Source organism: Drosophila novamexicana, unplaced genomic scaffold, assembly GCF_003285875.2.
Source record: "Drosophila novamexicana strain 15010-1031.04,08,12 unplaced genomic scaffold, DnovRS2.1 tig00004560-arrow-pilon, whole genome shotgun sequence".
Taxonomy (NCBI): domain Eukaryota; kingdom Metazoa; phylum Arthropoda; class Insecta; order Diptera; family Drosophilidae; genus Drosophila; species Drosophila novamexicana.
This window is the reverse complement of record NW_020825054.1, coordinates 2,250,232-2,275,645: the sequence shown is the minus strand read 5'-3', so window position 1 is coordinate 2,275,645 and position 25,414 is coordinate 2,250,232. Positions and strand designations below refer to the sequence as shown.

At 38.6% G+C, this 25,414-nt stretch overlaps 1 protein-coding gene and 1 long non-coding RNA gene across 2 annotated transcripts in view; one reads left to right on the top strand and one right to left on the bottom strand.

The window, feature by feature from the left end:
- Positions 1–201: 201 nt before the first annotated feature.
- LOC115770716 (neuroligin-3) overlaps positions 202–25,414 on the bottom strand; it is a 54,793-nt gene continuing 29,580 nt past the window's right edge. Inside the window, exons 10-12 of the mRNA XM_030716116.1 lie at positions 23,632–24,669; positions 11,972–12,413; positions 202–988 (exon numbers count right to left, since the gene is read on the bottom strand). Of these exons, the coding sequence (XP_030571976.1) occupies positions 12,013–12,413; positions 23,632–24,669 (1,439 nt within the window). The 3' untranslated portion in view covers positions 202–988; positions 11,972–12,012. The remainder of the gene's footprint in view (positions 989–11,971; positions 12,414–23,631; positions 24,670–25,414) is intronic.
- Positions 17,644–19,013, top strand: LOC115770719. The gene is made up of 3 exons (XR_004018882.1): positions 17,644–17,679; positions 17,731–17,908; positions 18,706–19,013. It is a non-coding gene; the product is annotated as an uncharacterized LOC115770719 (long non-coding RNA).

The following is a 25,414-nucleotide window of genomic DNA, read 5'->3' as shown; positions in this document are numbered from 1 at the left end:
TCAAACTCTTGACTGTGCTCTCCAAATCGTCAATTTATTGACACATTTATTTGAAAAGATTAATAATCTTTCGTATTTATTCATTTTTTGTATTAACTACTCTCGATGAATGGTAGAAAAAATTGTGTGCTACACTTAACGACAAGAATGACTGATATTTATACATACATATAGCTTACAGATGCACTATATTGTTATATATATGTGTGTATATATATTTATGCATATGCTTATAGTTCACAACAGATTTAATTAGTAACTAAACACTAACATTGACTAACACTTCGACTTTATTTACAAGAGCTTAAGTTCTATAAATTGTAACTACATGTGTGTAATCTTATGCTTAACAATGCTTTAATATATTCAGATTTTCGTATTTTATTTTAATTTTTAATCGTTTTCTCTTAACCTATGAAAATGTTGCTTAAAACTAAACAGAGATTAGGTGCAGTCTAGTAATTAACGAGTTCTTTCGGCTTAATCCGAAAAGTTCTTCTCGTCGGAAAAGCGCACATGATGCTGCTGCTTCAATCGTAAGCCGGCAGCGTTGGCGGCAGAGCTGCGCTGTTTCAATGTCGCCATTTTAACAATACCGTTTCCATTTCCGTTTCCGTTGCCGTTTCTGTTGCGGCTGTCACGGCCGCCGCCAGCTTTGGCATTGGCACTTCTGGTCGTCAGCGTGGGCGATATGGTCGCCGATGTAGTCGTGGATGTGGGTGAGGACGAGTTCGTCCACTGTTCATCGCAGGAGCAGTAGCCGCGTGCCACGTCGCCGCCCTCGAGCGCCAGAGCATGAATCTCGCGTTTGAACTTGAGTTTCTTCAGTTGCAGCTGCTGCTCATCGCCTGCTCCTCCATCCCTTGCCGTACATACTGTTGTTTGGTGTACCGCATTGAGTTGGCTGTCATCGGGGTCGTTCAGTTTTTGTGCCTCTTTCAGCGCATAGAATTCCTCAGGCGTTTCGGCACGCAATGTCTCTATTGACCTGCAAGGGGCAAAAAAAGGAAAATTAGTTCTCTGAAATGAAAAAAGGAGCTTTCTAGTCGCGATTGCTCAACTACAAGATACTCTGCCAGCAGTATTCACAAAACACACACACATGAAAATATGCAACGACTGTGCTGTGATTTTTCTCCCTTTGGCAAGACGCTCTGAGTATGCCTGCTATGTTTAGAGTTAGATGTGAGATGTGTTACATACATTTCCACAAAGCTAATAAAGACGTTTAAGCCTTTTACAAATTTAGTGTACACAAATGACCATGTCGTCATCTAGATTTTTGCGCAGAGTCAAATAGGAAACCCTTTAAGAGCACTCAAAAATTTGTTTGGCCCTCTCTAAAAGTTAATTACGACCAAGCTAAATAAACAAAAAATGATATAAATATATATGATTGCAGCACGAGCAGGGAATTTTGATGACCCTTAACATCAAAGCTGCAGCTAATTAATTTTATTATAAAAGAACATGTTTAATTATTTTTGCACCCCTTAATAAAGGTGTATTTATGGAAAGCTAAATGACAGATTTCAGTTAGTTTATTTCTTAATCAAAATCCCATCTCAAAAAAATATTAATAATAAATAATCAATTCTAATATTAAATAAGTTTGTGCCGAAAATTCGCCTAGCTAATTCTTGATTCCCGTTTTTCACAAGAAGGAGTGTATCTTGTGAAAAGTGTGAAGTATCCCCGCTCCTGTCTGAGCGTCGGGTTAAGTCCAGTCAAGATTTTCAATGTTTTTAATTGTTTGTTGATTTAGCTCGTCACTAGTCACAATGTATTCTATTTTTAAGCATAATTTCAGCCTCGTTGTATGTAAATTAATAAAATTAAATATGCATTCCCCTTTTCTTGCGAGAGCAATTGGTGTCAAGAACATAAAAAGCGAATCTGTTGAGCGCATAATAATAAACTTTTAGCTCGAAACAGCTATTTGTAAGTTATGAAAACATGAAACCAAGTATCTGCAAGAGGTACTAAATTAGCGCAACATTTCTCTTCTCCGTTTTTAGTTGCAGATTTAACTGAGCGCATCGATGTTGGCTTTGTAGTTGCTGCTGTTGTTATTATCCCTGGCTGCCCATCAAACTTTACGATCCATGTTTATGAACAAGTTGCCTTGGCAGCTGCCATTGCCACGCCCAAGCCTGTGTCAACATTCTGGCATAGTCGCAACCAAAGTCACAGTCAGAGTCGCAGTCGGAATCACATGGTTGCATCATTCTGTTCATTTGTGGCTGGCCCTGAAGCTCTTTGTTCTCGTATTTGTATCTCTATCTACTTAGTGTGTGCATGTGTGTATGTATCCGTATCTGCCAACTATTAGTCCATTTGAAGCTGGCGTTGCCATTATGCCTAGCATACTTTATTGCGCTATGTTGGCGTTTTCCGTTATGCCTTTTTCTGTGTTGGGCTTACAAAAAATTCAACAGCAAATCTTGCCCTGCCTTGCTTATATCTGGACTATATATGCACAACACCAACCCCCTCTAGCCATTATATATACGTATATTTTTTCTGCGTGCTGATTTTTGCACTAGAGTAAACTCAGCTTGTGTCTGGTCGCGCGAAAATGTATGCAAAGAAAGCGAAAAGTGCAAACTAAAGTGCAGCTGCTGAAAGTGCGGCTGCCTTTTGTTTTGGCCGCCCGCTGCTGCTGATGCTGCTGCTGCAACTGTCAGGATGGCATCTTCCGGCTCCTGCGGCTGCTTCGCATCCTCTGCTTTCTCAAGTTCCCCTAGTTACCCTGGGATGTGGGATGTGGCCTGGTGGCCGCGTGGCATACAGTTGAGCGGACAATTCTCCGCAGATTGCCAAATGCATGTGGGAGGGTTAAAACTTTGCAGGCGGTCGACGTTAGCGCGCTCAGAGTTCAGACTTTACCTACTGCTAAAAAGATGCAAAACTGAGCAATTCCCGTAATACGAATCTTGGCTACAATGTGTGCATTGTGTAAGAGCCAAGGAAAGAATATATTCAGTGAGTCTGCATGTGTGTGTGTGTGACCATCATTAACGCATTACACGCGTGTTTGTGCAGCTACTTTGCATATTTTGTTAAAAAATAAAACAAGGTAAACTTTTTTCGACACGCCGAAGATTAAATACCCTTTGACGCAATATGACTTAGAAGTGGAAGGCTTTATTGCCGACCGACTTATATTAGCCATATAATATTTATCAACTAATGAGAGGATTTTGAAGATTTTGTAAAATTGAAGAAGTATAATGAAACTTGCAATTGCTATTTTGAATAAACAGGTTTCAATACAAAGTCGAATTAAACAAACAAGTTGTATTTTGAACCAATTTATTATTTGACTACTCTGGGCCAGTTTCCTTCAGCACTTAAATTCGTATATTACACATCTGCGCTGCTAAACGTCAAGTTGGTCATATTATGGACAACTTTTTAAGATTTACATATAGTTAGTTAAGGAAGTCTAAATTATATATGACACCCGGGCAACCCACAATTAAAAAGCATTACCTTTTATAGTATTATTATTTGACATGTATAGTTGGGAGGATTCATATGTGTTATGTGTCTCAGTGTACCCTGTGAAAAGATTCATGCTTTCTAACGGCTGTACAATAACTTAAGCGCATTTCCGTGTGAATACGAGCATATTATCCAAAAAGTTTTGCTTATTCCTTTAATAGTGATTTGTATTTCTGTAAATTCCATTAAGATTTAACCAGGCGAATCTTAAAACTTTTGCATTTAGCTCGCATTTCAAATTAAGTCCAGCAGACAATGCGGTTCCGTACGTTTTATTTGATTACCAAATGCATTTATTAATAATTTAGGCACAGAGGTATGCGTTTTCCCCAATGCATTTCCCAGCTGTAGCAATTTATTTAATTTCAAGCAATAAGAAATTTAATTTAATGAAATTGAAATGAATTGAAAATGAAAACACTTGAAAATGAAGAATAAGCTAACATATTAAATAGTCAGATATCATGAGCTTATAAGATTTACACACTTTCGAATAATTGTATGTAAGTTAACACATCCGGCCAATCATAAGTCTATGGCCGCTTGATAATGCAGAATAAGAATAATTGTGCAGTTTTCAAGTAACCCTCTATTTGTTATGTCACAAGAGTTTTTGCTATCGTATTCGATTATGCTGAGTCGGCTTGCCTACCATGACTTTGTAGAGTTGCGCATCAATTTATTGTCTTTGGCTTTAGCTGCACCAAAATTGTAATTGCAGTTCAGGTTTGTTCATGAATCCGGCAGGCGCACTGCTTCTGAAATATCTTACTTTGTTTTCTGCTGCGCCACAAGGCCAGCGATTGGAAAGCTTCAAGCCACCATCGTAATCTCCAGATAACCAGCTCTAGACAACTTAATCTTCAGTGATCCTGCAATTGGAATAAGCCTGGAGAACTTAATCTTCAGAGACTCTGCCATTGGACTCTTTGAATTCTTGCAATCTCTCCAGCGACGACGACGCCTAAAGGAGTGACGGCGCACGCAGGCAATTGCGTAATTTGTACACAGACGTCTTGGTTTTCAAGCCAAATAATTACAAACTGAATTGCACGCTAAGCCCGACTAAGCATTTACAGCTAATTTGAACAATCAATAAATTTTGTTAGTCTTAAGGTCAATTATGAGCCGTTTGAAACTTAATATTTGCTCATAAAATAGTCGAGTAAATAGTTCAGAAGTTAAATGACTTTAACTTAAAGGGTATCTTGTAGTTATAGACAATGTACATATCTGTAGCTGACTTCATGTCAAATTTGATAAAACTGAGACTATATTTTGAAAAGAATCATGATTATACACATTTAATGCGCAGAAGGATACAGATATTTAATATTCAGCTAGAAATGTGCAAATTTTAAGAAAATATTCATCTCAATCCAACAAAACGAGACAAGACATTTTCATGTTAGGTTCAGAGCATTCATCAAATGAATCTGTCCGGCCGAAAGTCTCTGGTATCGCAAGGATAAAAAGATTTATGAGAAACATTTTAACTTGATCATACTCTGTATTTGTGCAAATGTATGTAACAGGCAGAAGAAAGCATCTCCCACCCCATAAACTATATATATTCTTGATCAGCATCAACAGCCGAGTCGATCTAGCCATGTCTATCCATCCGTCCGTATGCATGAACACAAGGATCTCAGAACCTATAAGAGCTAGAGGCTAATATTTGGTATGTAGGTCCGCCTAGTGCCCGTGCAGAACGAGTTTGTTTCCGATATTCGATAACCTGCCCCGTTTCCAAGTAATCAATAAAATCGATATCGATATTTTGGTAAATAACAAGACCTAGAGTCACCAAACTTGACATGCAGCTCCTAGAATAGTATATAAATATATATCAATCGTCCATTTTATAGCTATAACCACCTCCCCTCTACGACCTCATAGATATAAATCAAGTAAATATAAGCCACATCAATAAAAACCACAATTTAAATTCATTTTTGGTACTAATAAAAGCATTTGGTGTTGGAAGAAGAGGGTTCAGTCGGGAGCTCCGTATATAGACGGACATATGTTTGTTTCTATGACAACAAGTCATAAGAGATATCCTTATAAAACATTCTTTATATACAGTCGGTATTTATCGTATCACTTAACATCTGTCATAGCATAGATGGGACAAAAGCTATTTATTTTTCAGAATATGCTGATTAAACTTGAAATATATTCTGTTTTTTCAAAATACTTTCACCAAACTCAGCAGCTCCCATTTGTCTTTACCTATGCATTTCTTCTATTTCATTTGTAACCTTAATGTAAAAAGAGTGTTTAGCCGTCGACGAGTCGACTATAGACTTTCTTTCTTTCTCTTTCTAGTTTTCTCAATTTTAAATCTCTGCAGCTTTGTTAAAAATGAGTTTCCAACTAGTTTACTTTTTTTTTTGCTTTCTCTATCAGGTATTCTTAGTGAAGCGACCATTACTTAACCAAGTGCCAAAATATGCACAGCTGGCAACAGGAAAACTGAAACAAAACGTAAGAAATACGAAAAATTAATGTTTATTGTGCTCTTAGCACATATACACGTTGGCGGACCCGACCCCAACATTCCGCAAAGTAGCTTCTACTTGTATATAAGTATGCACATAAGTATACCCGCCATATATGGTGGGTGTAAATTTACATAAAGGTTGCCACTTGCTGCTGTTACTTTTTTACTTTGGCAGGAAAATTGCATTTCCCTCGAGCACAAGAGCACAAAAGAAAAGAGCGCAAATGTTAATCAGCTAAAAGTCATGAAGGTGATGCTGCGTGGAGAAGCAAGGGTCTGGGATAGCATGTTGGCCAATCTGCAGGTACTTTCGCCAGGTGTAAGCGAAAAAAACAAAAATGAAAGAAATGCAAATTTAATTGTATGCCAGCTGAATAAATGGGCATCCGCAAACCCAACAACACACAATACAACACCAATTTTCCCAGACTATGCTAAATTTAAAGGGCTGCAAGTGGACAGCGCCGCATAACCGGCTGCTTTGAGTATAGGATATCAGAGTTGCCATGTATTCAAGCATCTGCTAGCATCGGGTATAGGTGTTTACTGATAGCATAAGTTACTTTCTTTATTCAGCTTTTGCGAGAATTTTAATTTATTTTTGATTTATTGCTCGCCCTCTCAGCATAAATATGACACTTCAATTGTTATTATATGTAGATCTGATGGTTGAACAATTTAATGTTCTCACATAATACTTGCAGCTGACATAAAATCGTATTGCATTTAATTAAATGCTGCTATTGCACCCATAAATCTGACATGCGGCTGAATTTTTATTATTATTGCTGGTAATCCAATTAAAAGCTTTGAATATTAAAGCAGGTTTCAGCAGGACGGAGATATTCTCTTGAGGCCTATTTGACTGAACACTGTAAATAAGAAAATTTACAAATTTTCGTTTTTACGTGAAGTTCTAGTAGCTGATAGTTTCTTAATCTGTGTTTGTGATTTATCTTATTATTATCTGTGTTTGCTTAATAATCTCTATATATATAACTATTTGTACTGACTGACTGAATGACTAAATGACTAAATGACTGACTGACTGACTGACTGATTGGTGGCCAATACCGTAAAAGATAGGAAGCTGAAACTATAGTTACTTTATGTGATGAAGGTGAACATTATGACTGGGTTTCGGGAAATTCCATCTGCCTGTGTAGAAAAGTCGCGAAAAACGTTCGAACTAAACCATTTTTGTTTACCATCCGACCGGGTCAAACTCATTTTCAAAAAGTTTTGCTCAAATTCATTTATGGTCTTTTTGAAATACGTGAATATGTGTTTAGCGATTAGGGAAATTTCAAGAAACGCAGCAGTGCTTTAGCACTATGAAATTCTTGTTTACCAACTCACTTTCAATGATCTTTGAGAGAATTTATATAATAATTTTATTTAGCTATATAATTAGACTGTCTTTACTCATTCTTACAATTAAATTCACGTTTAAAACTGTTCACGTACGCGTTTCGACGGGCAGTTTAATTATTAATTTTTATATATTATTCCTTGCTCATGTGTTGAGCTGTAAATAATGAATTTTTTCTGGCTAAAGTTAGAGTGCTGCTGCGCTCTTTTCCACCCAGTAGCGAAATTTGAGTAAAGGTACTTTATTGGGATTTTATTTAAAACTTTTCTTTATTTTTGTTTGTATTTATTTATCAAAAAAAGAAAAAAAACTTTTTCAGCCGAATTTATGTCATGCTGCCTGCAATATATTTGCTCAGCACTGTGGCCATATATTCATATTTTATTTCACCTTTACGTCAACCTTGTACATTTTTCAACCGCATAAGGGTTTCATTTTGTTGTCATATTTGCAATCGTATGTTGGTGTGTTGAATATATGTATGCAACCTATACATACACATACATTAAAGGTGAAACTTTAAATAAACCCGAGAGAAATTCAATGAACGCTCAATTAAACTTTTTGTTTGCCTTGAGCTGACAATAAACATGTTCAGTATTTTTGACGCCGTTTTTATACCCTTGCAGAGGGTATTATAATTTTGTCGCGACATGTGTAGCGCATAGAAGGAGACATCTCCGACCTCGTGAATTATATATATCCTTGATCGGTATCAACAGCCGAGTCGATATAGCCATGTCCGTCTGTTTGTTTATATGCGAATTGGTCTCTCAGTTTTAAAGCTATCTTTAAGAAACTTTGCAGAAGTCCCTCTTTCTGTTGCAGTACATATGTCGGAACCAGCTGGATCGGACCGCTATATCATAACGCTGCCATAGGAACGATAGGTCGTTAACTAAGTTGTTGCATGAAAAACATTTTTGTTTATCAAGATATCTTGACCACACTCGGCATTTATTAGTTTTACTATGCTCCTCATATATTTGCAAAATCCTATCAACATCGGACCACTATAACATGTAGCTGCCATAGAAACGATCGGTCGAAAATTTAGTTGGAAAACTTTTTTGTCATTCAAGATATTTTGATTACTATGCTTCCTTCATTTTTGCGAAGTCTTATTTACATCGGACCACTATATCATATAGCTGTCATAGGTCGAATAGGAAGTTCTTGTAAAAATAACTTATTTTTTTATCAAAATATCTTGACCAAATACGGCATTAACTATTTTCCCTGTGCTTCTTAGATACTTCTTAGATACGGGCAAAGAACTATGATGTTTTATCTACGTTTTTCACATGGTAACTGCAAAAAATATAGGACAAATGTACAAAAACATCCTGTTTTCAAATATGCAACTAGATTATTATTGCTTTTGTCGCCGCCTAGGGTTTTTCCATAAGTTCATTTTTTTCAACTGAAATATTCAGTTCAGTTCTTGGGATATGGGCTGTAATGTAATCACCAATTAGTTAATAAGTCAATCTCATTTATTCAGTACTAACGTTTTTATACCCTGAACCCATTGAAAATGGGTGAAGAGGGTAATATATTTATATTTGTGCAAATGTATGTAACAGGCTGAGGGAAGCATCTCCAACCCCATAAAATATATATATTCACAATCAGTATCAACAGCCGAGTCGATAAAGCCACGCCCGTCTGTTTCTATTCTAACTATTCTCTAATTTTGAAAGCTATCGTCATGAAACTTTGCAGAAGTCCCTCTTTCTGTTGAACGCAGTACATACATTTGTCGGAGCCGGCTGGATCGGAGCACTATATCATATAGCTGTCATAGGAACGATCGGTCGAAAATTAGGTTGTTGTATAAAGAACATTTTTCTTTATCAAGATATCTTGATCAAAATCGGTATTTCTTAGTATTACTATGTTCTTCATATAAATGCAAAATCCTATTAAGATCGGTACATTACATCATATAGCTGTCATAGGAACGATCGGTCGAAAACTAGGTTTTTGATTAAAAATCTTTTTTGTTTATCAAGATATGTTGACCAAACTCGGCATTAACTATTTTCCCTGTGCTTCTGTCAGGTCTCATTTCTAAGCTTCAAAGCCTTTTTATGGCTAGCACGTCCTGCTATTCGGATAGATTAGCATTTTCAGAAACATGGTTTAAATCAACCATATCTAATTTTGAAGTTTTTTCGACTCCTTTTTTATTTTGCATTCCTACACGGAATATCTATATTACATGCTCCTATGTTCCTCCTTCTTCTGATATTCAAGTTTATATGCATCATATTACTTGTTTTAAATAAGTTTCTTTACATGTGCGTGAAAAAGACCTATTTTTAGTGTTGGGTGATTTTAATTGACCGAACAACTCTTGGTCATTATTCACAGCCGAAAATTATCTAGTCCCCTCATCACAGCATGACTTTATAGATTGCATGCTATACCTTTCGTTGTTTCAAGTTTATTCAATTTCTAAACATTTGAATAGACCACTTGATCTTGTATTTGTTAACGACAACCTACCGTCGTTGCTTTCGCAAAGGAAACTATTCCTTGCCTGATTAATGTATTCATGTTATGAATACTGCTATTAATTTTTTTTAGAGCACCCTCAACTCCCTCTTAGATATGTGCATTCCCAAGTCAATGTGCCCAAAATCGAAGACAGTTTTACACTCTTTTAAACTTGATGGATAAAGCTTGCAATGATTTTGATTCTGCCAACCTCTTTGCTATTTTTTTCCGGTCAAGTTACTCTTCTGTTTGTCCTAATAATAACTTATACTATTACTTGCACTAGTTCTATACCTGCTACTATTATATCCCCTTCCTCTCTCTATTTAGCTATAAATTCATTAAAATCATCTTACTCTCTTGGGCCTGACAATGTTCCTAGTTGTCTACTCAAGGAGTATAGTTCTTCGCTTATTCACCCATTGCTAAAGCTTTTTAATCTATCCCTTGAATCTTCATTCCACTCCACAAAGGTGGAAAGTCCGATATACAAAATTAAAGGGTAGTTGCAAAATTCTCCGCTATCCTTAAATTTTTTGAAAAATAATCACTCCAAATTTGCAGCACTTCTGCAAATCAGTTGTGACTGATTAGGTTTCCCTCCGTCTGTTTTGCTTTGGCTTAGTTCTTATTTACAAGGTACAAGAGTAATGCTGAGCCTGACTACCTCTGGTGCTCCTCAAGGTAGTCATCTTGGACTTTTACTCTTTACTCTATTTTGGATTCATTGAAAGTTGGTCTAAAGTGTTTACCGATCCTTTTATAACCGAAGTCCTATACATCTCTTTTGTTCACCCTATCCTTGAATAGAAGCAGAGCTCTTGCTCTGGTCTTGCAGTATATCAATTGCCAGGATCGTGTTGAATCAGCTCAGAAGCAATTTCTTATTTTTGCCTTACGAGGTTTAAATTGGGACCCCAATCTTCGGTTGCCGTCCTACTACAGTAAGCCGTTTCTTCCTAATCTTCTGTCGTTAACCAACCGTAGGACAACCCTCGGTGTTATCTTCATACATTAGTTGATTGCTGGCGACATAGATTTATTTTTTCTGTTAGGGCGTTTTCAATTCTCTGTTCCGTGTAGTCCTACCAAAAATTATCGCCCCTTATTCCTACCTACATGTACAACAGATTACGCTATGCACAGGCTATAAATTTTCCCCCACCGGGTCTGTGATTTCCCATTACAATCTATCTAGTATGCATTTTCTTACTTTATTAATAATTTCGTTCTATCTTTTTTCCAGTTTATTGTATTTGCTTAAATAATATAGTAAATTTAGAGTATTTTTAACTTTTACTTGAAAACACTATTTTATCTACCTACACCCTTCTTCTTAGCAGTAGGAAAAAAAACAAATGTATACAAAAGTCAATTTATATCAGATCACTATATGATATAGCTGCCATAGGAACTATCGGTCGAAAAGTAGTTTCCTGCATCGGATCACTATATGGTATAGCTGTCATAGGAACGGTCGATCGACAATTTCGTTTTTCAGGATATCTTGACCATACTCGGAAACAACTATTTTCCCTGTGCTTCTTAGATACGGGCTAAGCATTATGAAAAGGTTGGTACTGCAAGGGTATTAAATCTTCAGCGTGCCGAAGATAGCCCTTCTTTCTCGGTATTGCTTCTTAATGGTCAATCAATTTATAAGGTGTTTTGAGTGCTCATATTATAAAATATATATCATACAAATCGCCAAATCCTTGATGCTAATTCCTGACATAGATTGATGAGGTTTGATTCGAGCTATTGAGATTAATTTTTTTCATAAGGAGGGACATACTCAGCGAACTAAGGCAAAATATTTAATGGATCGATCTTCAAATTATCAATTTAAACATTAACTTCAATGCAAATATGTTTACTCTAAACAACTGCACTTTACAGGTATTCGCAATTTACCACGCTGCCACAAATGCTTAACACTTGATCAGATGCTGGGATGGGGGAGTGAGTATTCCAAGCTTGAAATCTCGAGGTCCCCACGGACAAATAGTCGGGCATTGGCCAAACACATTTGTAATATAACAATTATACTGGCCGAAGCTGGAAGTAGCTTGAGGTCAACTTACCCCGTTAATGACTATAAGTCCAACTCAAAGACCGACACCTATCAGACACGCATTTCATCCATGGCTGCCTGTGGCACTTGCTGCTGTTGCTGCAGCTGCGATGCAACCATTGGGTCACCATGGGTGTTCGTCATGTGGCTGTGGGAGTGTCCGTGTATGTGGCCCTTGAAGGAGCTGGGAGCGCTGCTGACGCCGCTGCTGCTGCTGCCGCCCGATGGCGTTTGATCAAGCAGCATATTGCCTCCGGGCCCGTTTGCAGCCATGCCGGTGTTAATGATGCTGCTGTTGCTGGTGGCTGTCGTTGTAGATGAGGAGGCGGTGCGCAACGGTGGGCGTGGACCGCGTATATAGTGCGGTTGCATGCCAGTCAACACAGCCCCGTTTGCCTGATGTTTGCTAACCTGCTGCTGTTGCTGCTGCTCTTGTTGATATTGTTGTAGTTCTGGAAAAAAAGGGAGATAGAGCAGGGAACTTGTAAGCTACTTATGTCGTTGTGCATATGTCGGCATATTAGCAAGCAAATGTTTGCTACCGAATGGCACGAGGTATCAGCAACAACAGCGCCAGCAAACAGCGCCCATAACAAAAGTCAGTTTGTAAACAAGAACGTTGAACATAAACTAGTAAGAATGTGCCCCAGTCGGGTGCCTGACTATGAGTTACCTTGGACAAGTGCCGAGCTGCCTTAACAAATATTTTAGATTTATTTTATACTATGTTATGTACGTACATACGAAAGCATTCACGAAGGCTGTGCTTTTTATGCAACGGCCGTGATTCTAGTGCCCTTTGGCCAACCTTATGTATGGTAAATGCATTCTTGATAAACACGGGTATTGAGAGTCCGATTTTTATGAACATTTCAGGGATTACAAGTCAGGGATCCTAAGCCGTCGAGCGTTATATTTTAAAATGAGTTTTGGGGGAGGATCTAAAAAGTAAAATATATTTTGACTTATCATGTTTGGTGTATCTAGCACTTCCAATCTCCGAGTTTTGGTTAAAAACCGATTTTTAAGATGGATATCGAAAAAGTATCGACAAAAATGATGGCGGAAACGTATTTTAAATTTCAAAAGGACAGATGAATTTGGCTAGAGCTATTCAGCTCGTTGACGTGATCAAGAATATATAGTTTATATTTGTTCGGATACGCTTCCCTCTTTCTGTTATTTATATGTGCACAAAACCAGCATAACCTTTTCTCACATTTTCAATGGGTTCAGGGTATAAACACACAACGTCGACATCGTTGTTGTCATCGACATCATCATTGGTTTTTTTTTTTGCCTTTCAATTGCCAACCAGTTAATGTCCTGACACCAGCACTTCTGTCCCCCAGCCCTCAATATGTCGTTCAATCCATAGTCCAAATAGTGCAAATGTGTGCAGTTATTGACGCTGCTAATATTTTGATGTTTTTCCATACCTCGCGACCGCATGTCAAATAATGTGACAATAACCTCTACCCCCATGCTGTAACATGCGGAGTTCTATGTGGGTGTGTCTGTGTGTTAGTTAATTTGTTTGCCTGCGCTGCAAATGGAATGCAGTTTTATTGTTGAGCTTGCGAAAATGTCACGCAATATGACACGTCCTGTCTGTTGATTAGCGTAAATGAAAGGAGAGCTGTAGCTTCATTAAATTGTTGATTTTAAACTAAATCGCAATAATTAGTTGCCGTTGACAATATTAATCAAATGCAGATCTTCTAATGCAACTTCAGATATTGTTCAAAAGGCGATGTTAAGAAGAATGAGCGTTAATTTCTTTAAAATAGTGAAGTTAGGTTTATAAATAATCCTCACTTTGCAACCCGGCATTAATACGAGATCAGATAAGAGGCTCTAGTCGGAAGTAGTAATAAAAATAAATTTAAGAACAAGTAAGAGGTTCTAGTCGGGATCTCGCGTCTAGGTGATACCCTAAACCTTCTTATTTGCTTTAGTAGTAATAAAGATAAATTAAAAGAAAAAGTTCCCTCGCAACTGGCCGCATTACTTGCCGCCGCCTCTATTAAACAGCCACACCAGGCAAAAAAATAATAATGGTTTGCTATCTTAGTTTGATATTTTCTCATTAGAACTCAGTTGTTGGTGTAGCTGTTGAGTAGAGTCGACGTCAAGTAGTGTGGTACGTTGCGAATTCGAATTCTACCGAGGAAAACATCTTTTTTTTACTACCAAAGCAAACGAGTGCGTAGCGCAAGCTGAATTTGGTGTTGGAAGAAGATGGTTTAGGGCATTCCCTAGTTGGGAGCTCCCGACTAGAGCCTTTAGCTCTCATAGGTTTTGATATCCTTGCGTTCATACATACGGACACACGGACGGATAGACGGACGGACATGGCTAAATCGACTCGGCTATTGATGCTGATCGAGAATATATATACTTTAGGCTTCCTTCTGCCTGTTACATACATTTGCACAAATACATAATACCCTTTTTACAAATTTTCAATGGGCTTATAAAAAAAAAAGTAAATTTCGCAAAGGTAGGCAAACGATTAATTTCAACTAACAAAATTTAGGCTGTTGTTGTGCCTTGTCAATTTGAGAAGTAAGTGGATGGATAGTAGCTGTAATAAAAGGTTACAGGCGATAGATTGGGCGGCAAGATGAGGCAAAATGATGTGCCAAAATTATGCCAACAAGTCCCTTAGCATCATGGCTTGATTCTAATTGCGATAAAGCATCGAAGCAAGCTGTTTACTTTCATAATTTTATAGTGTACGCCAGTCAATGGACAATTAAAGCCGGAATAGACGCACCTTAGAGAGCAGTCCAATTAAAGTTAAGGAGCTAGCTGGAGAAAGATCAAAGTAAGTTGTGGCTCACTTTAAGTAGCGGCCATTTTGCTAAAATCTACACACACACATACACGTCCTGCGTAGCAAATTATATGGTCAAAGGAAGTACTAGCTAGAGAAGGAGCCCATGTATAATTCCGCTTTAGGGCGCGTTGAGACCTGCCCTAAATTTGGAATATTAAATTAACAACGGTGCGTATGCGTATGTTGCGAAATAAAAGCGACCGGCTGTGTGTGGTGTGCAATAAATTTTCAATTTCCATGCATTTTGTTAGTTTTTTGTTGTCCAAAATACGATGAACACGCAACGATTCTAATTTATATGCGCGTCACTTATACGCAATGTTGTACAAGTGCACAAATATGACCCGCATGCAATTACAATGCAAATGCTGTAACAAATGGCCATAATAGAAATGAAAAATATTACAAGCTAACTCCACAATCCGCAATTTGCAATTTGCTTTTTTCGCAAAAAGCGCTTTACGGACGTTGATTAGTATGAAATGACAAGGCCTGAAACGCAGCATGCATAACTCGGCTAAAACGGGGCAGCCCTACGCAGCTTCAACATGGGATTCACGACTCAGTTGACCACTGCACTGGGGCGTGGAGTCTGGCACCAGTGGACATTAACTAGTGTCCAATGCGGCGTTGTGGCTTTCCAGTTCTAAGTGGTGCGGTACAAGTGCAGCCAATTGTGCATTGTATGTCCAGTGTGCATGCGAGTATGTGTGCATTAATGAGCTGACCTCCGTTGTACGCGAATTTATTGCTCAAATTTGGTTGTATTTTTTTCCTTTGTTGCTTTTTGCCATTTTGTTGGACTTATCAAAAAATTACATGCAATGAGCTGCGTTCTGAATCGGGGGGGTGGGCGGAATCTATGTTTGCGCTCCATTTGGTCAAGGCGTGCAATTTATTGCCGAACGATAGGGAAGTGGTCTCCGGAAAAGCTGTGCCTAATGCGCGACATTATACAGGCAACCGAGCTTAAGTTAATGTGAGGTGCGGAGTAGAGTGGAAGAAAATATGATAGCTTTGGTCCTGATCGACCACATGAATTTGATTTTATTTTCTTTATATGTACGGTTTTTTATATCAACCTCGGACAAAATTTATTTCACTATTTTTTATAAGCATGCCAATTTTAGTATTACAAAATGCATTGCTAAAAAATGATGATTAGTCCCAACTAAGACTTATAGGCTTTCATATTCTGGTTATAAGTCTTACTTTAACAGAGTTTTAGTGGCTTTTTTATCTCGGCCTTTTGCTTACTTTCTCTCCTTCCTTCTCAGTGATTCGTTTTGCTTTCATCTGCAAGTTGATAATAATTCAACTCTTGCCTCTTATTAAATAAAATAAAAGAGCTGTTGCTATGTTGCTGAAAGAAAGCGTAAATTCTTTAATTTGGCAACTGCCATTATAGAAGTATTCGTATGTGTGTTTGATTCGATTGTTGATAAATGATATTCAGTTATTTAAAACGCACATTCAGCATAGGCCATAACCACCTAATGACACTCCAATTATGTATCGCTTATTCGGGGAGTGGACTGCTTAAATTTAAGCTATACAAATGACTCCGTGCCAGCCCAGATTAGCATTCAATTCAAAGCTTCGCAATCACACAGTTGACTGACCTGGCCGAATTTATACAACAACATAAACGGTGAAAACTAGTGCAAGTTGGCAGTAAACTGTGCGTAGTAAATCAGACAAGCTACTGCGTGGGGAGGGGAAGTTGAAAAGCGGGCGAGGAGTTAAGAGTAAGGCAAAAGTGCAAAAAGTCTATTTTTCAAAATTCCATGTGAAGAAATCAAACGGATATCGAAGAAAATTTATGTGCGTCTATTTAGCTTTGAGCCGAGCAAGAGCGAACAACTATTAAGTAAACGCAGTGTGAAGTGTGCCAATCCAAGCATGTGTGTGTGAGTGCGTGTGTGTGTGTGTGTGGGCATGGGTGAGCGAGTAAGCAGCACAATTAAATTGGATTTATGCTGCGCGTGAACACAAAATGAAGTTAATGTGTATATCAATATAAGAATCCAAAGAGGCGGACCTTGTGAGCTGCGAACTGGTCGCCAGAATAAGAAAAATGATTCTTGAACTTTTTTAGTGCTCAAAAATCGTACCTTGTTTGTCATGTCATCAATAAACGACACATAGAACGAGCAGCGGCAGACGCAGGGGAGAAAGCAAATTGAATGAGCAAATTAAAAATAAAAGGAAAAGTAATATATGAGAGCATTATTCTAAGGAACGACAAGCCATTGGAAGTCTGTACGCCCAACTGGACATATTTTTCTTATAAGCAGTAGAAGCTACAACGACAGAAAAAACTGAGCAGTGAAGCGCATCAATGAAATATTTATGAGCTCCACCATGTAGATTTATGTATGTTGCCGGAGCGTCCGAGCTGGGAGCGAATTGAAAAATATATTAGCTGGATTTGCCGTCGGGCTACGATGTGCCATTTGGGTTAAAGTTGCTTAAGTAAGGTTCAAGTTAAGTTTTACGCTTTATGGAATACTTAATGCGACGAAGGCTGAACAAGTTTTTGATTAACTGTTGCCAAGCCTAGCAACAAATTGGAAACTTTTTATTAACACAATAATTGAAAAGAAATATATTATGTATAAAACAAGGTAAGCTGTTAAGATAATTTATCTTAAGTTGTATTTCAGTTTTTAATGTAATTAAGTCGTTTACATACTTTATATTACAAATATCTCTATGATTATTTTATTCTCATAGATAAGCTACAGGTATTTCGACTTTTAAATTTAAATATGCCAGGGCTTAAATATTTTCTCTAATTTTCAGTTAAGGAATTTTGCTGTTGCAGTTAAATGCAGTAAAGTAAATATTTTTTGAAAAATGTGAGCGTGATACTTGTAAGTAAAAATTAAATTGAAGCAATTTAATCTCACAAGCTTTCTGACCAGCATCTTTAAAAGCTGGCCCTGTACGATGTCAAATCTTCCTTCTTGCACAACTGACGGTCTGGCACAGTGACCATTTCTTGGGCCGAGGCAATAAAATAATATTGTTTTAGCTAACTAGCTGCGCAATGCACAAATGGACAAAAGGACAATTGAGGAAATGGCCAACGGGTGGCAGAGGGTAAGTATTCGTTCCCAAAGATATGCGAACATCCCTCAAAAAACACAAACCGCAACTACATCAGAGGCAAGCTGACATTTGTATGCCAGCAGTTCCGTTTGTCGTATTGCTGAAATAATAAAACTAAGAAAAGCGAAGGGAAACAAACACATAAAAACTGCGGAATCAGACGCGACAATACGGCGGAGAGATCGAATAATGCGCTTGGGCTTGATGGGCTAGGGGTCGGCTCGTTCCTTTCAGGTTGGGACAGAAAAAATACAGGCAAATATATGTTGGCTGCGGTTGCCATAAATATGGACCAAGTGGGGTCCGGCTGAGGGAGATGATGGGCAGCTGTCTAACGGAGCTGGCTTGCAAATAGATTTTTCATCATGTTTTATCTTATTCGCTTTGCTCACACGGCGTATGTGTGATAAATGCTCGGGATGTGGGCGTGCTGTTGAAATTTCAATAATAACTTTTGTATGAAGCTGTTTATGTCCTCCAACAAGTTCTGCTGGTGGTGGTGTTGTTCTTGCCCTACGTTAACAATGTGGCTGACAATTACGTCACATTGGGCTCTACGTTCCACACTCTCTTTTTCTCTCTCGTCTGCTTGTTTTTCCTCGGGCTTAGCAGGCGAGTCGCGTTTGCCTTTTGCTTGCTGCTTTATTTTTATTATGTTCATTTTTCCACACAAATACACCACCACGCACACACAACCACGTGCACACATGTCAGCAAAAATCATTTACGCTTCATTGTTTTACTCAATTTGGTTGATTTTTGCTTGCGACCTATTTTTTTTGCTACAGCCTCTTGTTTGACGAAAGCCTTTGAATTTATCGCGAGCTTACTCAACATTTTATGGAAAGTTCAATGTTTTCCCGCCACGTTTCCTACAAACCAATTGAAGAGTAGGCCAAATGTAGAAGAAGAAATATAAAAAGAGCTCTCGCCTAAATTCAGCTTTTAGAGCATTGCCTAAATGGTTAAGCCCCAAATGGCTGACGGTAGCATTTCTTAGATTGATTTACAGTACAAATAGCTGCTTAAGTCAACTTAGCGGCTAAGTCTGGAGATCAAAACTCAAAAGGATCTGATGTGAAGAGGAGAGAGTATGGGAGAATGAAGAGAGAAGGAGATAGAGCTAGAGAATAGTCCTTAACTTACGTTTATTACATTTTAATCATAAATGTCGCATGTTTCCAAAATTATAAATATTCTTTTTAAATGTTTTGCACTTTAGAGACGCTGGCTTAACTCTTAATAGTTCAAGTCCACCCCTTAAGCCTAATGAGTCATTAAACTGGCGTTAAACAACGTAATCCTTTTAACGACAACAAATATCAATGTGCTACTTGAGTGCACAAAGCCAAAATAAAAAAATTCAAACAGCCCAAATCTCGGAAAAAGCATTAATTACGTGAGGATTTTTTCGTACTGAGACAAACTGTAGTTGACTTTAATATTTATGGTCTGCGCGAGGAGGAAAAATGTGCAGCTTAAATAAATAACTGAATGGAATGCCAAGCAGCGTCAATGGCAACCAGCTGGCGGGCGCTGACGCATAATTATATGAAAATTCGCAATAATTATAAATAATGCAAATGGCTTGGAATATGTTAACGCTGAGCGGAGCACTCGCCACCTCCGATAACGCGGTACCAGATGCTGAAATGACGATAATGATGTCGAGGGACGAGCTTTATCCATCTACTACTCAGCGGCCACTCAACGCCAGCACCACCAGCACCACTCAGCCCCCCTCCCCCACCTACCTTACGATTAAAAGATTTACGCTTCCAGTCAGAGAATCGGTGTAAAATTAAATCAGTTATGACAGCAGCAACAGCAAATGAGCAAGATTATATTTCATTGCAATTTTGCACAGCTTGTAACAAATGTTGTTTGGCTTCTCAAATTTATTCTTCTTACAGCCATTATCGAACAGCAATTAGAGCTGACGAACAAAGTGCATAGCCTTTTGAATGGCTAAAAAGCGACAAATTCCTTGGCATTTCCTTGATACGCAGCATGAACTTTACCGAATTTCCACTTAACTGGGCATGTCATTCAGATGGGCGCACTTTAGTGCACCAAGAGGTGAAGTAGGCGAGGAATGGAATCAATAAATCAGAGAACTCAAGTATAACATTTTGGAATAAAAATTTAAATAGGAAATATATGTTGCCTTAATGTTGGTTTAACAAATCAAAAAATATAGCCGGGTCTATCTTTACAATCTTTATATTTTTCTTCAGATATACTTACTACAAGCAAAAACTCAACGGACTAAGCTGGCGCACTTCCAATAATCAGAAAACTACTTATTATGTTGGCGTATATTCTTTACGTTTTGACAATTTAATCTAAACTACAAACATAAATCTAACATGGAATCATTAAATAAATAAAATAATGTCGAGGGGCATGGGTAGTTGAACTGAGCGTTGGCCAACTAAGTGCAGTGATTAATGATATAATCTTGTTTTTGGTATTTATTTAAGCTTGTTGAGGCCATGTCTAAAGCACCTTACCACACAAGAAAAAAAAAATGATTCAAAATAGCCCACAACAGTTTTAGTAGATTATCTAATTTCAAAAACAAAAGTGAATTTGCGTTGTATTCAAATTGTGCGCACACGAACAGAAAAACGAATCATTTTGGAAGTTTCAATCTCTTTATGTACTAAATAACATTTTCTGCCACAGTTCACAGAATCCCGACCCTGTTAGCAGTAATTTGATTACCAACACATTCACAGCTCACACACTCTCAGGCAGGTTTAAGGCAGATCTGCACACTCATTGCGGAGTTAAGAACTGTTGGCTTGCTTATCGCGCGGTCATTTCATAAACAGTCGATATAAAAAATAATGCGAATTACCTGAAGGGTCTCGCCTGTGCTACGTATTTGTATTTGTTGCTTTTGCCTACTGAAATTATTTATGATTAAAAAATGTCAACGGCAGATGCCCTACTCAACTCTTGGCTAGGTGGTCTCTCTCTGCGGGCGTCATAATAAAAATAACATTATTCGCAGCTCCAGTTGACCTCATCGTAGCCGCAGGGCCGCGGCCTTGTTTTATGTTTTCATTTTATTATGCATACATATATGTATCCCTTTTTTATTTTTTGGTTTATGTGGCCAAGTACTAACTGGAACTACAAACGATGGTCACCGAATGACTTGGTATCTAGGCTGAAAACTATATACAGTTTATATGGCTTACGGCCAGGAAATCATATCATTAGCTATTGGTTTTCGATTCAAAATTGAAAAACTTAACTTAAACATAATTTCGTGCCTATATAGTGGCATGCAGCTTGATAGCTTTATCGGACTAATCAAATTTATCGAATGTCACGGCAGCTCTACGGGAAAATTATTATTGCGGACAAATTTTATGAAGTGCCCTTAGGAACTGCATAGCGTGCTGACTGAGACAGTCCTGTCAAGTTGACATAACTGCAGTTCACATTTTTCCCTAATATCATATCAGACAAAAGCAAACGATGGAGGCAAATGTTTCATGTCAGCCGAAAGGAAGTCTATAAATATTATTTAGACTAAAATTGTGAGCCTTTTTATTTATTAATAGCCCCAACGTTCAGCATATGCCTTGAAAATGTTTTTTCTTCCTTTAAATAACCAAAGGTTTTGCATGACACAATATGGATTTTTCTGTTCTTTTTTATTCCCGACCCTTTTCGTTGGGAGAACTCTTTTGGCCATTCCTAGCTTTAGCGGGAGTAGTTTCTCAGGGTGTTTTTGTGGTGAACAGCCGTTAGACGGACTTTTATGCAGTTTGTCCTTTCCATACATTTTTGCACATTCGTTTAGAATCCTAGGGCATAGAATTATTTTCATGTATGTTGGTATTCTCTTTTATTCCATTTTACTAATATATTTAAAAACATATAATATTGAAAGCGATAACTTTAGTTTCGATCTGGAATTACTTACAATGACATACCTTTCTGGCATTAGTTTTACAGGGTATACATTCAGTTAAAACCTTGGAAATCATTGGAGCATAATTTGTACAACAATTTCCGCCGTGCCCAGGGATTCGGATTGAATTGAACGGATGCGCAGCTAAAGCTGTTGCCGGTACTCGAGCTAAATACGTGGATGCTGCGGAACGGGTGGGTCGTTTGCTGTCTGTCAGTTGAACTGTGGTAAAAAGTCACAAGTGCGTTGAACTTCAGCGAAGCGTAAATGTTTTCTCGGCCTTGTTTATTTTTTCCTTTTGGCTTTAGTTTTGGCTAAAGCCCATCCGGATATTTGCTACGGACAGGGCAAGGATAACTTTAGCCTCATCCTTGGACAATTGATTTTGTTCGAGCGGGCTCTGTGGCTGATTAGTACAATTTCAATTTTCACGCGAACATATTTGAGCATGGCCAGTGGTTGAGATTTTGGTCTTGTCAGACCCCGCACGAAGGTCATTTTATGTTTGATTGAGCAATATTTTTGTTTGCATGGGGTGATTTCGAAGGAAATGTATGTTTAGCTGCGGTTCCTTTTCAATGTTGCCCCGTCATGTAATTTTCAAAAATTTGTAATTTTTTTATTTTTGTTGAGGAACCTAACAAGCAGCCAGACTTCCAGCTGAGTTACCAATAGCATATTTATGGATGTATACGCAATATTCTTACTGTGCGAGCCATTTCTGAATGTGAAATTAAATACTAAAGCAGCATATTCTTGACAAGTTGGCGCTGTGCGTATTAAATTTACCGACTTAGCTTTAAGAGCTATTTTTAAATGTTTTCTAATATCTAATGGAGTGTCGAAATCCTATATATATTTATATCAAAATGGTTATATGCCCTTGTAGAGGCCATTGTAATTTTAACGTGCAATGTGTAACGCTTAAAAGAAGACGTCTCCTACCATATAAAGTATAATATACAAGATCAGCATCAACAACCGACTGTTGCTAAGCGGACTAGTATCTCAGTTTGTATAGGTCCTTGTTTCTGTTGCAGGCAGTAAATATGTGGGAACAATCGATCCAAAAACATTTTATTGTGTAAAAATATCTTGACCAAACTCGGCATTAATAAGTTTCGCCCTGCTACGTCCATATATGCAAAATCTTGTTAACATAGGCCACTTTATATCATATATCTGCCATATAAACGAACAGTTGCAAAAAGAAGGTTCTTATTGCAAAATATTCTGTTTTCCAAGCTATTTTCATCAAACTTAGCATTTACGAGCCTCACGGGATTTACGAGCTTTCAAAACGAAATTTGCTTTTGAAAATTCATTGGGGTGAACACAGATATTTGTGTCTTTTTTAGGGAAATAAAACCAAGGCATATATTAGGTGAAACACGCATGTTACAAGAGGACACAACTCACAGTCCTTAAGACAAGAATATATTTTGTGCTTTCATTGAATTTAAGCTTGTGGTCTTTTAAGCAGCCTCCTTAAATCAAATTAAAATGAAACTTTTGCGCTTTTTAACTATCAACAAAAAAAAAGGAAGAAAGAACAGACGTTAACAAAATTTCATCATATTACAGCCAAACTGATACCTCACCGCAAAATATTTTGCATGCTACGTGTCTCACACAAATGGGGCACGTAGCATGCATAAACCAAGAAAAGCAGAAAGTAGAGAAAACATCATTCGCCTGGCCCGCATCAGAAATCAATTCGCTCAATTGGACTTGCCGCAGCAGCTTTCATACACGCTTTTAGAATAATGTTGCACCGACTCACCTGTCGTTGGATTATGGCGCGCCGCTGACGACAGATTGAGATTCCGTGGCAGTGTCATGCAATCCCCGTTGCCGCCACCGCCAGCGCCGTTGCCGCCTGTACTAGTGAGCAGCACATTGCCGCGACTGTCCACGAGGGCGGTGCCACCGCCCGCCAAATTTAAGGCGGCCGTGTTGCGCGCATAGTTCAAAGTTGCGGCATGATGCAATTGACTTGCCTTGGGCAATGTCATTAGTCCGGGATTGTAGCTAACGCTGCTGCCTGAGACAACAACTGAGGCGCCACTGTTGCTGCTGTTGCTGACACCAACTGCACCACCAGCAGCTGCTCCATTGCTACGTCCAAAGGTTTGGGTACCGCCGCCTATGCCCTTGATTTGCATATGCTCGCGCTGCTGTTGTTGCTGCTGTTGTTGTTTGCTGCTGGTGCTATAGGTGACATTGGCCAAGTTATCCGCAGGCTTTTTGCCATCCATGGCCATATTATTGAGCATACTGCCACTGCTACTCGCTTGCTGCGACTGTTGCACCGCCGTGTTGCCGCAAATGTGTGGCGGGGGCGGCTTCCCAGCCTCGTTGGCTGCTGCGGCAGCCGCCTGTAGCAGCATGACCGCCTGGCCGCCAGCCTGATCTTGGCCATGGCTCTCCACATCGACAATCACATTGGCGCTCTGTGAATGGCCCATATGATAATGTGCATGCTTAATGGGCTCCGGTGGATATGGCACCTGCTGATGCATGCTGCGCTGCTGGTACTGCTTCTGCAGTGTCTTCACCTCCAGCCGAGTCTTGTCCCGCTGATAGTAAACGCCCGCAAAAATCAGCACATTCAGTATGAGCAGGCTGCAACCGATGGCAATCGTTACGCTCAGCGCCGTCGAATATGCTGCATAACCTGCCGCCTCAAAGCCGGATGCTAGGGTATCAGTCGAGGCATTGGCCAATGTCGTCGGTGAAAATACGCCGCCTGCGCTGCCTGTGTAGTTGCTGCCAATTGGTATACACGTTGTGTACATGTTGTTTGGCTCTACAGTGGTAACTGCAGAACAGAGAGAAAAAGAGGAGATGAGAAAAAGTAAGAGCGTAATTGCGGGGAATAATTGCATATAAATGTGTGACTTATGCTACTCGATTGTTACATGGCTGGCGATAAGACCTGGGCAGCAAGTCGGTTACAAATAAGTCGAATTGCTCTTCACGCATAAGTAATGTGCAACTTGTAGTTCACTCGCTTTAATGCTCTCGCGATCCGTAAGTTTAAAAATACGTTATGAGTTTAATCAAAATATTTCGTACAACCGTTTTTTGCAAATTTTCCTCTGCGGCTAATCGAATCTTCGAAATCCCTAAAAACTCTTTTATTTAGTTTATTATACCCTGAACCCATGAAAAATGGGTATAAGGGTATATTGTATTTGTGCAAAATCCAAATGTAGGTAACAGGCAGAAGAAAGCATCTCCGACCCCATAAAGTATATATATTCTTGATTAGCATCAATAGCAGAGTCGATCTAGCCATGTCCGGCTGTCTGTCCGTCCGTCCGTATGTATGAACGCAAGGATCTCAGAACCTATAAGAGCTAGAGACTTGACATTTTAGATGTAGATGCTCCTAGTTCCCACGCGGATCCGATAATCGATAACTTACTCAGTTTCCAAGCAATCGATAAAAATCGATATCGATATTCTGTTTTTTGGGCAATTTTGGTAAATAATAAGAGCTAGAGTCACCAAACTTGACATATAGCTTCAGGGTATCACCTAGTCGGGAGCTCCCGGCTAGA